This window comes from Westerdykella ornata, assembly GCF_010094085.1.
Source record: "Westerdykella ornata strain CBS 379.55 unplaced genomic scaffold EI97scaffold_3, whole genome shotgun sequence".
Lineage (NCBI taxonomy): Eukaryota > Fungi > Ascomycota > Dothideomycetes > Pleosporales > Sporormiaceae > Westerdykella > Westerdykella ornata.
In genome coordinates, this window is record NW_022986853.1 from 453,975 (window position 1) to 467,094 (window position 13,120).

The 13,120-nt window shown below is 53.4% G+C and overlaps 4 protein-coding genes across 4 annotated transcripts in view; 3 read left to right on the top strand and 1 right to left on the bottom strand.

Moving 5' to 3' along the window:
- Positions 1-1,945: 1,945 nt before the first annotated feature.
- On the top strand, positions 1,946-3,377 carry EI97DRAFT_364722 (uncharacterized protein; the record flags this gene model as incomplete). Its single annotated transcript, XM_033795010.1, has 4 exons — positions 1,946-2,039; positions 2,611-2,854; positions 2,981-3,219; positions 3,274-3,377. Coding segments are annotated over 4 exons (681 nt in total), but the record flags the coding sequence as incomplete, so codon positions are not given.
- Positions 3,378-4,447: 1,070 nt separating this feature from the next.
- Positions 4,448-7,770, top strand: EI97DRAFT_172462 (glycogen phosphorylase-like protein). Its single transcript, XM_033793437.1, has 7 exons — positions 4,448-4,825; positions 4,893-5,172; positions 5,226-5,597; positions 5,656-5,821; positions 5,870-6,093; positions 6,149-7,152; positions 7,202-7,770. Exons 1-7 carry the CDS (start codon positions 4,622-4,624, stop codon positions 7,622-7,624), a joined length of 2,673 nt encoding a protein of 890 aa, XP_033656864.1. The 5' UTR covers positions 4,448-4,621; the 3' UTR covers positions 7,625-7,770.
- Positions 7,771-8,016: 246 nt separating this feature from the next.
- Positions 8,017-9,268, top strand: EI97DRAFT_492002 (Yip1-domain-containing protein; the record flags this gene model as incomplete). Its single annotated transcript, XM_033802294.1, has 4 exons — positions 8,017-8,117; positions 8,203-8,254; positions 8,311-8,844; positions 8,997-9,268. The coding sequence occupies exons 1-4, from the start codon at positions 8,073-8,075 to the stop codon at positions 9,266-9,268; spliced, it is 903 nt and encodes a 300-aa protein (XP_033656865.1). The 5' UTR covers positions 8,017-8,072.
- A 2,662-nt stretch (positions 9,269-11,930) lies between these two features.
- The window catches only part of EI97DRAFT_439696 (uncharacterized protein), a gene marked incomplete at both ends in the record, with an annotated part of 2,002 nt that continues 812 nt past the window's right edge, over positions 11,931-13,120 (bottom strand). Inside the window, one exon of the mRNA XM_033799572.1 lies at positions 11,931-13,054. Coding sequence (XP_033656866.1) covers positions 11,931-13,054 — 1,124 coding nt within the window. The remainder of the gene's footprint in view (positions 13,055-13,120) is intronic.

Sequence of the window (13,120 nt, forward strand, 5' to 3'; positions counted from 1 at the left end):
TGGAACGAGGTCTGTTGTACACGGAATTTGTTTCCTTTTCTTCCTTTTTGAGGAGATGCAGCACTGTAGGGGGCCGTGTCGTGTCGTGGCGCTGCAGTACTGTACTGTACTGTGTGTGTCTGGGCTCGTTGGACCACTTATTCGGTACCTAGGTACATGTGCTTCCGTGTTCGGCAATCTGGCGGTGAGGGAGGGGAACAACGAACGAGGTTGGCTCTCTTGGTACGGGTACTGTGTATTTCTTGCGGAGAGATGCAGGTGCAGAACGAACAATGTCGTTGTGCAGTCTGCAGACCATGCGGGGGGAGATTCAGAGTGTTGATATACTATGGTAAGGGGTGATAAATAAACGTCAATCTAGAGCGAGGCAAGCTTTTCGTTCAAGCTCAGAGAGCGAGGACGGTGCCGACTTGGGTAGAATATGAATTGCGGGAATCATTACTAGCAGATGGAAGAGACAACGGAGTACTACTACTGGAATGGATCCGAGGGTAAGTGCCGTGCCGGGGCTATATTATGAAGATTGCATATGCATTTCAGAAGAGTGGTGGTGTATAACAGAGACGAAATCTATGGCAAGATGGCGCCATCTACTTCGTAGATCTGGATCTGGATTGTCTATTTTGTTATACCGGTAAGTGGTAAAGTAGATTAACGACCTTGCAAGAGGTGGGAGGCTTGCGTGGACGCCTGTCTATTTCCTCATTTACAAGTATTTCACGGAGAATAAAAAATCCATGCATACACAGTATATCCCAGATATGTGCAAAGTGCAAGTGCCTTCTATCCGAACGCACACAGATGCACGATGGATGCAGCACTCAGCAGGGGAGACGACACGACTCGCAATCCACAGACACGAAATGTGTTTCAAGCTGTTTTCGTCGAGTGCGCTCGGCTAACGGAGATGTGGCTGCGGTCTCGGCATAGGTAGGGTCGAAGAGAGCAAAAGGTCTTGGTGTAACTTTGTGGAAGTTGGTGAATGCGAGGTGGAGGGAAGTTTGTGAAGTCTGCGTTTGCAGACGTTCAAGGGGAACATGGGAATGCTGGAAGGTACGGAGTAGTGCCACGTACTAGTAGACGAACGAATATCGTCATCGTCATCGTATACTCCGTATCCTCTTTGGAGGGCATTCACTCTTCCCATCTGTCCGTGGGGGCATGCCCAGGCCTGCGCCTCAACGCACGGGTTCCCTCGTCCTTAGCCTCAGGCGCCAAACCGCCAGCAAACAACCTTGGAACACACCACCCACCGCCTTCAAAACCCAGCTGAACTGAACTGGGTTGAAGCGGGCCCAAGCGCCCACCCCAAACTAACGATTTCCACCCAAAAAAGCACGTCAAGTTAGCCCAGCCGCTGCATCCCTGTGGGCCCTTTTTTTCGGGAGCTTGTGTGGGCTGAGGATGTGGTGTGGGTTGAGGAATGGAGACGGGGGGCTCGGCGGGGAGTGTATGGTGTACTGTGTATATAGGGTGCTGGGCACCTCCCATGGCGGTGTGATTCTGGTTGTTCTTCTTTCTCCTTCTTCTTGCCCTTCTCCCTCGGGCTTGGACTGTTGCCTAAGGGACTGCGGTGAGCCAACGGTAACGGGAGGCTAGACATTCACTCCAAAAGAGGGGGGTTGTGCATATCACGCGAGTCGAATATTCGAGCGGACCCATCTGGACAACACAGCGCCTTCTAGTTATAAAACTACTAGTCTGCACCACCACTTGTTGCTCCTGGGACAACCTTCCAAATCCGCAAACACTCAGAACTCAACCGTTTCCCTTCTGGAATGCCAGCCCCTTCATTTCCCTCGGTATTGGGTCCAGCAAGACGAAGAGCGGTATTCCCGGCACCATGAGCGCGTACGGGTACTCGTCCCCCGCGCTTTCCGAAGAGCACGAGCAGGAGCAAGACCAAGACCGAAGGAATCGGAAGCATGTCGACGACGACATCAACGTGGACGACATGACGGATGAAGAGCTGGACCTGTGGTTCGCCAATTGCGTCCCGCTGTCGAATCTGCCTACGCCGCCGCCTGCAAAGGAGTGTTGTACGCAGCTGCGGAGGAGCGAGGGGTTGCGAGGTTAGTTCTGTTTTGTCTCTTTTCTCACACCTCTTTTCGTACTCTCGTTTTTCTTCGTTGCAGATTGGCTTTTTGGTCTCGTGTTCTTTTTTCCCGTTTCCCTGCATATGCACTGTGTACCACCCACCGTCGGAACGATCGGAACTTGCCTCGTCATTGCGCGAAAACCCACACAGGCACTGCTCAGCGCATGCAGGTGTGGACTTGTTGGAAAAGTGCGCACGTCGATCGCGCGACACCATGGACTTGCTCCGCGGGGCGTGCCGACTGTTTCTATTTTTTGCTGCACCGGTGGCGGACCGAATCTTAAGACGTCATCAACCGGAATCATGCTCATGCGACTATCCATTCCAAGGAACGGGATTTTATTTTGGTAATCGGCCCTTTGGGCAGGATCTAGATGAAGTGTTGTTACTGTGTACTTGGGTCCATCCTTGCAGAGAGACGATTCCAAAACCGTTCCTCATACACCCTCTTTCTTTGTCAAGCAGATATTTCTCTAAGCTGTCCGAAACTTTCTGGATTAATGGGAAGATAGATGGACAATGGCTAACAAACACGGTCTCAGGCTCGAGTATCATATCCACGACTACAGAACTATATGCTGCCACGCTTTGTCGCCTCGTTCCCAGCAACGTCTGCTCGCGCGCTGGCCGGACACCTTGCCCAGCAACCATTGCGCGGTTCCTCGAGCGAGCGCAGCCCCCTGCGGAGATTGTTGCGTTTGCCGCATGCGTGCTGGATGCACTGAGCTTGCGGTTTGCTAGTTCCTGGAGAGAGGCGTGTCTGTTTCGTAACAGAGGCAGCCAGAAGAAGTCGGGCTTGGGGACAGTCACTTCGTCGTCACTGCCGGACGAGAGTTATTTTGCCCTACAGAGGGAACAAGACAGCAGCGCGACCACCACGAGGCCCGAAGTCATTCCCCTCGCTGCCATGGCCATCGCGTACGGATTCCTCGCGGACAAGGAGCGCTCGTCGAGGTATTGGGCGCAGGGAGTGGCCGAGGGCATGGTCAGTGTGCGGGAGCTGGAGGCGATGAAGTGGTGTCTACTGAGCGATATCGATTACGGGCTCATGCGTATTACGGAAGAGATGGTTGCGGGCATGTTGCAGAGGATGAAGGGTACGATGAATGGCAGCAACGAGAGTGCTGCTGTGTCCGGACTACGACAGCAGCAGCAGGACGAGGACGATGTTGCAGCGATCTCGGAAGACAAGAAGTGTCATCGTTCCTTGGACCTGGAGCCGTGGCGAGGCGCCGCGGTGTGGGTGCACGGCGTGCACACGCCCGAGCCCAGTCCTTGAGGCTTTGTGCGGTGCTGTGCATGCGCTGGCGGTGCAGTCTGTGGGTGCCACTGCGGCGACAAAGTGATGCCCGCAGCTGACCTGAGTCGCTACAACCACCTGTACAGAGGGAGGGTTCACTGATGCATCCGATGCATATTTGGCGTTTTTGGGGGGGCCATTGGTTCTATTGATTCTGGCATTGCGCTTGATACCCCTTTTTCGCATTCAGCTGTGTTCTTTTTGGGAATATTCCGTTGACGTCGTGAGGAGGAATAGTTGGTGAATGGGATAGTTAGCTGGGGCTCAGGTCTGTCGGCCTCGTCAACGATTTCCCATTTTCACATGATGGGGATTCACACCGTGTCTGATTCTGAGGGAAAAAGGGGCACTTTGGGAAAGGGAAGCTTTTTGGTGATGGTGGAGATATTGGGGGTCTGTGCTCGAGGAACAGCCGGTTACCGCTTTCGGAGTTGTGGTATGCATGGGATGGGTGCCGTGGCGGGGGGTCTAGAATTGTGGGCAATAGGGAGGTATGTTATTATTGGGGATTGAGATGGAGATTGTGAGGAATTGATGGTGTTTTATTATTACCAATGGGGTTTTATTTTATATCTGGACATGTCGTTCTCCTTCGACCGTCGTCTACCTGGGTACACGACACGGTGCAATCGTATCTGGGTCTTGAGTCTTGTCTTTTCACCTCCCAACACTGCTTTCAATTCTGAGCATGCAGAAACAAGCTCATAATGCTCGTGCCAAACGACGGCTGCAACACCTGCAGCCGGCAAGCGGTCATCGGGCGGATGACCGCTCTGCAGCTCCTTTCATAATCTCCCACACACACACACCATCTTCTGCCATGATGGCGATAACCTCACATAACCTCACGGCACAGGACCAGCGGTTACCCTAGGGTTAGGAGGGGTAGCTGTACAACGACGTAATCGCTTACCCCACTCGCTATCAGTTGCGCCCCGCCATTTGCATGGATGGTTGTTGTGCATATTCCAAGCTTCTCAACAAACTCAGTCCGAGCCTGTTCCAGCCTGTCCTTCACTGCACCCCTTCCTTTCTCCTTCTCCAGAGTTCCCTGCAAGCTTCAATTGCCATCAGCCGTTCCTTCCCTGCCTGTCATTGTGCGCCGGCCCAGCTAAACAACACCGCCTCCGCCCCCGATCCTCCATCATCTCCTGAATACTGGGTAACAACACCCTCGTCTCTCGCTCACTCGAGTCTGCATCTCCCCCACCAACCTCCTGAACATGGCGTCGACGCCTACCCATTCGGCACCTGCCCGCGAGCGAAGACCCTCCATGAGCGCCCCTCTCGCCGACCTGCAGGGCCCCGTTGGCCCCTCGTTCTCTCGCCCCAAGCACAAGAGAACTGCCACGGGTTTCGGAGCCAGCGAGATCAAGAGCGTCGAGGCGAGCATTCCTGAGCCCCAGCGCGAGGCCTGGAGGAAGTTTGTCAGTATCCCTTCCCTCGCTGACTACTATGAAAGGGATAAGCGCTGACGACAGATGTAATTCTTAGATGCCCAAGCCCTTCACCACGGCCGAAGAATTCGAAAAGGAGGCTGTGCGCCACATCGAGACGACGCTCGCCCGCTCCCTGTACAACTGCGACGAGTCGGCCGTGTATGGGGGAACCGCGCTCGCCTTCCGCGATAGGCTGATTTTGGATTGGAATAAGACGCAGCAGACGCAGACGTTCAAGGATCAGAAGAGGGTGTATTATCTCTCGCTCGAGTTTTTGATGGGAAGAGCGCTGGATAATGCCATGCTCAATGTTGGGCAGAAGGATGTGGCTACGAGTACGTTGTTGGATAATGGGAATCCATTCGCTTTGATAGCTAATGCTTCGCAGAGGGCCTTAGCGAACTCGGCTTCCGCATGGAGGATATCATCTCCCAGGAGCACGATGCTGCCCTCGGTAACGGTGGTCTCGGCCGTCTTGCCGCATGCTTCCTCGACTCGTTGGCCTCGCTCAATTACCCCGCCTGGGGTTACGGCCTGCGGTACCGCTATGGCATCTTCAAGCAGGAGATCGTTGATGGATTCCAGGTCGAGGTTCCGGATTATTGGTTGGACTTCAACCCCTGGGAGTTTCAGAGACACGACATCACGGTGGATATTCAATTCTATGGCCATGTCAATCGCTGGCAGGATGACGAGGGCAAGTTGCAGTATTCGTGGGAGGGTGGCGAGATTGTGCAGGCGGTTGCGTTTGATGTTCCCAGTACGTCCTTCAAGCTATTGGCTCGTAGCTGGCTTGCTTGGGGCTAACCAAAAAACAGTCCCTGGATATCAGACCCAGACGTGCAACAATCTTCGGCTGTGGGGCAGCAAGGCCGCAAGCGGAGAGTTCGACTTCCAAAAGTTCAACTCGGGCGAGTACGAAAGCTCGGTTGCGGATCAGCAGCGTGCAGAGACCATCTCGGCGGTCTTGTATCCCAACGATAAGTAGGGTCATCATCCCTCTTCTGCATGGTCCAGTTCTAACGAAAGTAGTCTCGAGAGAGGCAAGGAGCTCCGCTTGAAGCAGCAGTACTTCTGGTGCGCTGCGTCTCTGTACGATATTGTGCGCCGCTTCAAGAAGACCAAGCGTGCTTGGAAGGACTTCCCCAATGCGGTTGCCATTCAGCTCAACGATACCCACCCCACGCTCGCGATCCCCGAGCTTCAGAGGATACTGGTGGATATCGAGGGGCTGGAGTGGGATGAGGCATGGAGCAGTAAGTCGAAACTCTACATACAACTGCGAATCATATGTATACTGACATCAATCAGTCGTGCAAAAGACCTTCGGATACACCAACCACACAGTGCTTCCCGAAGCCCTCGAGAAGTGGTCTGTCCCGCTCATGCAGCACCTCCTCCCCCGTCATCTCCAGATCATCTACGACATCAACCTCTTCTTCCTCCAAAAGGTGGAGCGCATGTTCCCCAATGATCGCGAATTGCTTGGACGCGTCTCCATCATCGAGGAGTCCAACCCCAAGATGGTGCGCATGGCGTTTCTCGCCTTGATCGGGTCGCACAAGGTTAATGGCGTCGCCGAACTGCACTCGGATCTCATCAAGACGACAATTTTTAAGGACTTTGTCAAGATATATGGCCCGGACAAGTTTACCAATGTGACCAATGGTATCACTCCGAGGAGATGGCTCCACCAGGCCAACCCTCGGCTTTCTGCGCTTATTGCCTCCAAGCTGGGCGGGCATGACTTTTTGAAGGATCTCACGCTCCTCCACAAGCTTGAGAACTTTGTCGATGACAAGGAGTTCCGCAAGGAGTTCAGGGAGATCAAGTACTCCAACAAGGTGCGGCTGGCCAAATACATCAAGGACACCATGGGCATTACCGTCAACCCCTCGTCTCTATTCGATGTTCAGGTCAAGCGTATCCACGAGTACAAGCGTCAGCAGCTCAACATCTTCGGTGTCATCCACCGCTACCTGGAAATCAAAAAGTCGTCTCCAGAGGAGAGGAAGAAGTTCACTCCCCGGGTATCCATCTTTGGTGGAAAGGCAGCGCCCGGGTACTGGATGGCGAAGGCGGTCATCCACCTCATCAACCGTGTTGCTAACGTGGTCAACAACGACGCCGATGTGGGCGACCTGCTCAAGGTCATTTTCTTGGAAGACTACAATGTCAGCAAGGCGGAGATCATTTGCCCGGCGAGCGATATCAGCGAGCACATTTCCACGGCTGGAACGGAAGCTAGCGGTACTAGCAACATGAAGTTCTGCCTCAATGGCGGTCTCATCATCGGAACCTGCGATGGTGCAAACGTAGGTGAACCCTTGGAAGGTAACGAGCGCCATGCTAATCGATTCAAAGATTGAAATCACCCGCGAGATTGGCGAGGACAACATCTTCCTCTTCGGCAACCTCGCCGAAAACGTCGACGACCTCCGCCACGCCCACCTCTACGGCCAGTACCAGCTCGACCCCCAGCTCGCCGCCGTCTTTGACGCCATCCACTCCGGCACGTTTGGTAATCCCGACTCCTTTGAAGCGCTCCTCAACGGTATAGTCGAGCACGGCGATTACTATCTTGTCAGCGATGACTTCGCATCGTACATCCAGACTCAGGACCTGATTGATAAGAGCTTCAGGGATACGGAGGAGTGGACGACGAAGACGATATTGACCGTGGCGAGGATGGGTTTCTTTAGCAGTGATCGGTGCATTGACGAGTATGCAGAGTCGATTTGGAATATTGAGCCGATTGCGCAGGAGAAGGAGGACGAGAAGAAGTGAGGGGTGGCATGCACGGTGGTTAATTGCGCGTGTGGTATTTGTATAGTGGCATCAATTGATTATTTTCTGCAATTGGAAGGCTTGTAATCAGTGATCTGGAACCATGGGTGACTTGCAGGGTGATGGTGTTCAGATGTTCCTGTAAATCTCTTGTCGATAGAGGGTGTGCAGGACTTCTCTCGTGAAGTTAGTTTTGGACACCGGGAGAGAATTAAGTACCAACCTCTCAATTCCAATGACATCGAAGCAGGCCAGCGCTCATTTTCCTCGTATACGCAACTCAAGAGCTCATTCACCTTGAGCAACTTGCCTGTCCAGGCACCTTGCTGACTAAGCCGAACGCGATGATGACATTGGACAGGGACGCGACCCGACATGGGCAAGCAATCTGGCAGGAAGCTCTCCGCAGCTCGAAGACAAGCTCCGACAACGCAACGGGCCGCCAAATATGTCGAATCGCGGTTACGATGTTGTGGTGGATGTCGACCAGGAGGTAAGTCACAGCTCTGGAGGCTGCGTGCTGGCAGGTTATGCGGTCTTAAGTTGTTGTTCAGCATGCTCACGCATCCGACATCTAGGGCGACCTAGGCCATACCGACCTCCAAGAAGACCTCGAATTCCACAGCTCCAGTACGCTCCTCACCACCCATTTCCCCTCTCCCACTTGCATCTAACACTCCCACCAGACTTCGACGACCCCTCCTCGACCTCCTCGACCAAGATCCCGCCCGACTCGTCGACCTCCTTCCTCCCCGGCCCCGCAACCTCGTCCTCCTCCAACAGCAACACCAAGCACTACCTCTGGACCCTCTCCTTCTACGCGCAAGCCTTCGACGTCGACACGGCCGAAGTCCTGCGCCGCTGCCTCGCGGCCCTGTACCCGCGCGCAAACTTCCTCGACGTGCTCGAGGGCAACCCGGACCTGTACGGCCCCATCTGGATCGCCACGACCGTCGTCGTCATCCTCTTCCTCACGGGCACCATCAGCCAGTACCTGGCGCACAGCGGCAAGGAGCACTTTGCGTACGACTTTAGGTTGCTGAGCGGGGGCGCGGGGCTGATTTATGGGTATACGGCGTTTGTGCCCGTGGGGCTTTGGGCGGTGCTGAGGTGGTGGTTTCGGGTTGAGGGGGCGAATTTGTTGGAGTTTGTTTGTTTGTATGGGTATGCGGATTTGGTGTGGGTTCCTGTGGCGTTGGTGAGTTGGAGCCCGTTGTCTAGTGAGTGTCTCCCTTTTTCTTCTGCCTTTTTTCTCTCTCTTTCGTTCATTTTACACGCCTTTACCCCATATACCCTCTCATCCGTATTGCCAGAAACAAAGGAAGATAAAGAGTATATCCATGCTAATCTCGTCTGTGTCTCCTCTCCACAGTCTTCAACCTCATCTTCGTAGCCCTCGGCTTCGCCGCCTCGGCCTTCTTCCTCCTGCGCAACTTGTACCCCGTGCTCTCGGCCACGGACGTCAAGACGTCCAAGATCCTGCTCGTCGTCGTGCTCGCGCTGCATGCGGGTCTCGCCATCGCCATCAAGATTCTGTTCTTTGCGGCGGGGAGCCCCGTCGGGGGACCCAAGGACACGCCGCAGGAAGGGGTGGGCGGTGGGGATAAGGGGGAGAGGGTGGTGAGGATGATGATGAGGTTTTAGAGGGGAGGGTGGAAGTGGTGGTGCGGGAGGGGGGGATGATGGGGAAGTGTAGGGGTTGGAGTTTGTGGTGTATGGGGTTCTGGGTTTTGTATTTTGCTTTTTGTCGGGTTCTTTTGTCTGGGGTGGAGTCTGGGTTGCGTTGTATACTATTTTTTTATGAGGGAATTGGGGGGAAAGGGGGTTGGGAATAAGGTAATGCTAGAGAAATGATACCATTACGGCTCATCCGTTTTTTCCCTCCACTCAATGTGTGCAGCGTGCGTTGGGGACAATTGTTCTCTTGAGTTCATGTTTGTTACGTGTTCTTTTGTCGGTAGGAGCCCCTAGAGGTTGGATGGGAAGCTGGAGCTCCATTGTACGGCTTTTCTGCACGGGGGAACTGACTGGATTGGCGATGTGGTGTTTTGGCGATATACGGATACTTCTGCTATTGGGATCTGAACTAGCGGAATATTCACCGGGCATGTACCACGGCCAAGAAGAGAGTTGGTCAGCTAAGGTCCTTCCGACGACGGCGGGTCAGATCTGTACATGTTCGTGCTTTCGTTCTTCCAAAAACTATCCCATAGTATTGTCGACTATTCTATTCTAGTCTACGCCGGGATTGCTGTCCCCTATCTTTTCTTTTCTTCTTTTCTCTTCTTTTCTCTTCTTCTCTTCTCCTTTTTTGCCGGCCTGGATATAACTATACTACCTAGGGTGTACTGCATGGTTATAGGTGATGGATGCTGTCAGGGGTCACTCTGGTCGGACGGTGGGAGAGACACAGGAGGGATGGATTAGAGGCGTGATTCGATATTTGGTAGATGATACGCAGATTGTAGAGCTAGGAGTTGAGAGGCTGGATGGAGTAGTAGGATATTTATCGTACGCTAAAGGTATCTCTAGTTATACAAAATCTACATCTAAGACTACTCCCGTGGTTTATTCATAGGGTATATCTCGATTCCTGAGTAGCTATACGCTATATCTAAACTAAAATCTATGCTAGTATAAGCCAATTGCAAAAGCGCCGGTCGCCTAGGACACGAACCCCATCATCTCATCGTGAACCTCTTGCAGGTCTAAAGGTAGCCTTCCTTGCCTACATGCCCTAGTCTTCTGCTTTAAAACCTATCTGTGTAAAAGAGTACGTACCTCTTGTAGTAGCTTAGTTCTTCTCTGCCAGGGAAGGAGTCAAAATGGGATGTACTTATAGTACAGGTAGGGAGCCTAGCTTCGGTTTTGGATCCGCAGGGCAGCTAGGGTGTTGCTTGGGATTGGGTTGTAGGAGTCTCTTCGTTGAATGTGGTGTTGCATGGGTAGCGCGATTCAAAGATGAAGGACATGTCGGGGTCGGGGGAGGAGAGTTTGGGTTATTGTTACGAGAGAGTGAGGAGGCAGGTTCTGCCGTCGCTACGTAGGTGCTCTGCGCCTGCTTTTTAACTGCAGTCTTTTAGCGCTTCGGAGTCTAAGGCACCATGTTCTGGTGTGTTGAGATAGGTAGGGTACCTACATAGCTACCAGCTCTAGCTAGTAGCGGTCTTGTATAGAGTCGTAAACAGATATCCTGCGTAGGGTAGGGAGGTAGTCTTCGTACAAAGAACCCTGGGAAGCCGGTGTGAAAATTCATCTATGCTCTACGCGGGAAGTCTTCTCTATTCATGCACTAGGATAAATTTTTGCAAAAGTCGCTTTTCTGCTTTAGATGGTCCGTTTATCAAGAGTTAGAATGGTGGTGTTGGAAAGATGTGCGTTGTTCTGGAATCTTTGTGTTATTCCATCTAAATGTCAGCTCTACTGTACTCCTGTAAAAGCATACGAGAACATAAACCGCCAGCTATGTATACCAGGACTCTCCTTATAGATTGGTTCTATCCCAAATGACCAAAGCAGAATGCAAGGAACGAGAGCATCGGCAGTGAAGAACTAAACAAGAAAAATTGAACGGAAAACAAAAGGAAGAAATGGACTTTTGCTTTCCTAGCTTAAATATACTACTACCACCACGTTTCCCCCAGCGCCCAATTCAAGCACCACCCTTCTTCCTCAGACACAAAGCCCCCCCACACGCGTCGACCGAAGTGGAATGAGGCAACACCATGCTCACACTACAAGGGAGCAGCAACCAGCGATGATGCGTCCGGTGCTTTCCCTGACGTTGGAGCCCTGTAATGGAGGTAATACGTACGGTAAATGTGAAAGCGCGGAGCTAGGTTCTGTGGATGGCCTTTGGGAATAACGGAAAAAGAAAGGTATCAGCAAGAATGCAAGGCCCATGCTAAGAGGGATAAGTAAATAATTGTTGCGATTAAGAGCAACCCTCGGTGCTGTTGAGGCTGTTTATATAAGAGGTGGAGCCGTTTATTGCAACAACCTCGCTGCGTTTTCGCAGCCTTTAACGACAGGAGTGGGAAGGAACTGCACTGGAGACTGGTACTAATTATGGTAATTGGAGCAACGGCATTCATAGTGAGTGAAGAACCATTGATCTTATTTCCATTTTCAAATATCCGCTTCGTGACGAGTATATAGCAAAACGATCAACTGAACGCTCAAGCACCACTCTTCCTCAGCCACAAGCCCTCACGCCCATCGCCAGAATCGATACAATTCGTCTTCTTGCTTCGGCTTCATGCACACGCCAGGACATCCTGTGGGATTCATACACGTCGTCTGGCCCTCATTGTCCTCGTCCTCGACGCCGCACACTACCAGCTTCGGGCGACAAACGCCGACAGATGCCCTTATCCTGTAGGGAAGAACGCTGACATTCCAGTCCCGGGTCACAAGGTGTCGGACCGACTCTGCATTCAGCGCCATCAGTTCCACAAGGTACACCGATTCTGCAATCAGTTCCTGGTCCCGCATCGAACGTCTTACGGCAGACGCCCGTCTCCTGGGGAGAAGAGCGCATACATGACAGGCCCGGGTCACAAGGTTCCGCACCGGCTCTGCAGTCTCCGCCATCAGTCCCTGGTCCTCCCAGCTTCAGACGGCAAACGCCAGTCTCCTGTGGGGAGGAACGCAGACATTCGAGTCCATCGTCACAAGGTGCCAAACCAACTCTGCAGTCTCCGCCATCAGTCCCTGGTACTACCAGTATCGGACGACAAACGCCAGGCTCCGATGGGGAGGAATGGGGGGAACGCAGACAGTCGAGTCCTGGGTCACAAGCTGTCAAACCGATGGTTCTGCAGTTGCCGCCGTCGGTCCCTGGTTCCGGTTCCGACACCTGACGTCCTGCTAGCTTCGGACGACAGGTGAGCTTCGCGTCTGGAGAGGAACTCCCACATAGGAGTCCATCGTCACAAAAAGGTGCCTTATCTCTGCAGTCGCCGCCCTCGGCCCCTGGTGCCGGTCCCGCTCCCCCTCCCCCTCCCAACTTCGGACGACAAACGCCAGTCTCCTGGGGAGAAGAGCGCATACATTCGAGTCCATCGTCACAAGGTGTCGCACCGGCTCTGCAATCTCCACCATCAGTCCCCGCTCCCGCTCCCGCTCCCAACTTCGGACGACAGACGCCCTTCTCCTGTGGGGAAGAACGCAGGCATTCGAGTCCATCGTCGCAAGGTGCCGAATCGGTTCTGCAGTCGCCGCCGTCGGTCCCTGGTCCCGCTGCCAACTTCGGACGGCAGACGCCCTTCTCCTGTGGGGAGGAACGCAGACAGTCGAGTCCATCGCCACAAGGTTTCGCAGCATCGAGCATGCAATCTCCGCCATCAGTGCCTGGTTTGGGCCCAGCGTTCTCCATCTTCCGACATACGCCCACCTCCTCACCCGCGAGTCTCAAACATTGTAGTCCCTCTTTACACGTTATCGTTGCTGTGCATTTTCCGCCATCAGTGCCCGGATTGGGATCCCCAGCGTTCA

Excerpts from the sequence above, each read along its gene's own strand:
- EI97DRAFT_172462 (XM_033793437.1), top strand. The coding sequence starts at position 4,622 with ATGGCGTCGACGCCTACCCATTCGGCACCTGCCCGCGAGCGAAGACCC. Across the intron at positions 5,598-5,655 it reads GGTTGCGTTTGATGTTCCCA|TCCCTGGATATCAGACCCAG; the intron begins GTACGTCCTTCA and ends ACCAAAAAACAG. Across the intron at positions 6,094-6,148 it reads GTGGGATGAGGCATGGAGCA|TCGTGCAAAAGACCTTCGGA; the intron begins GTAAGTCGAAAC and ends GACATCAATCAG.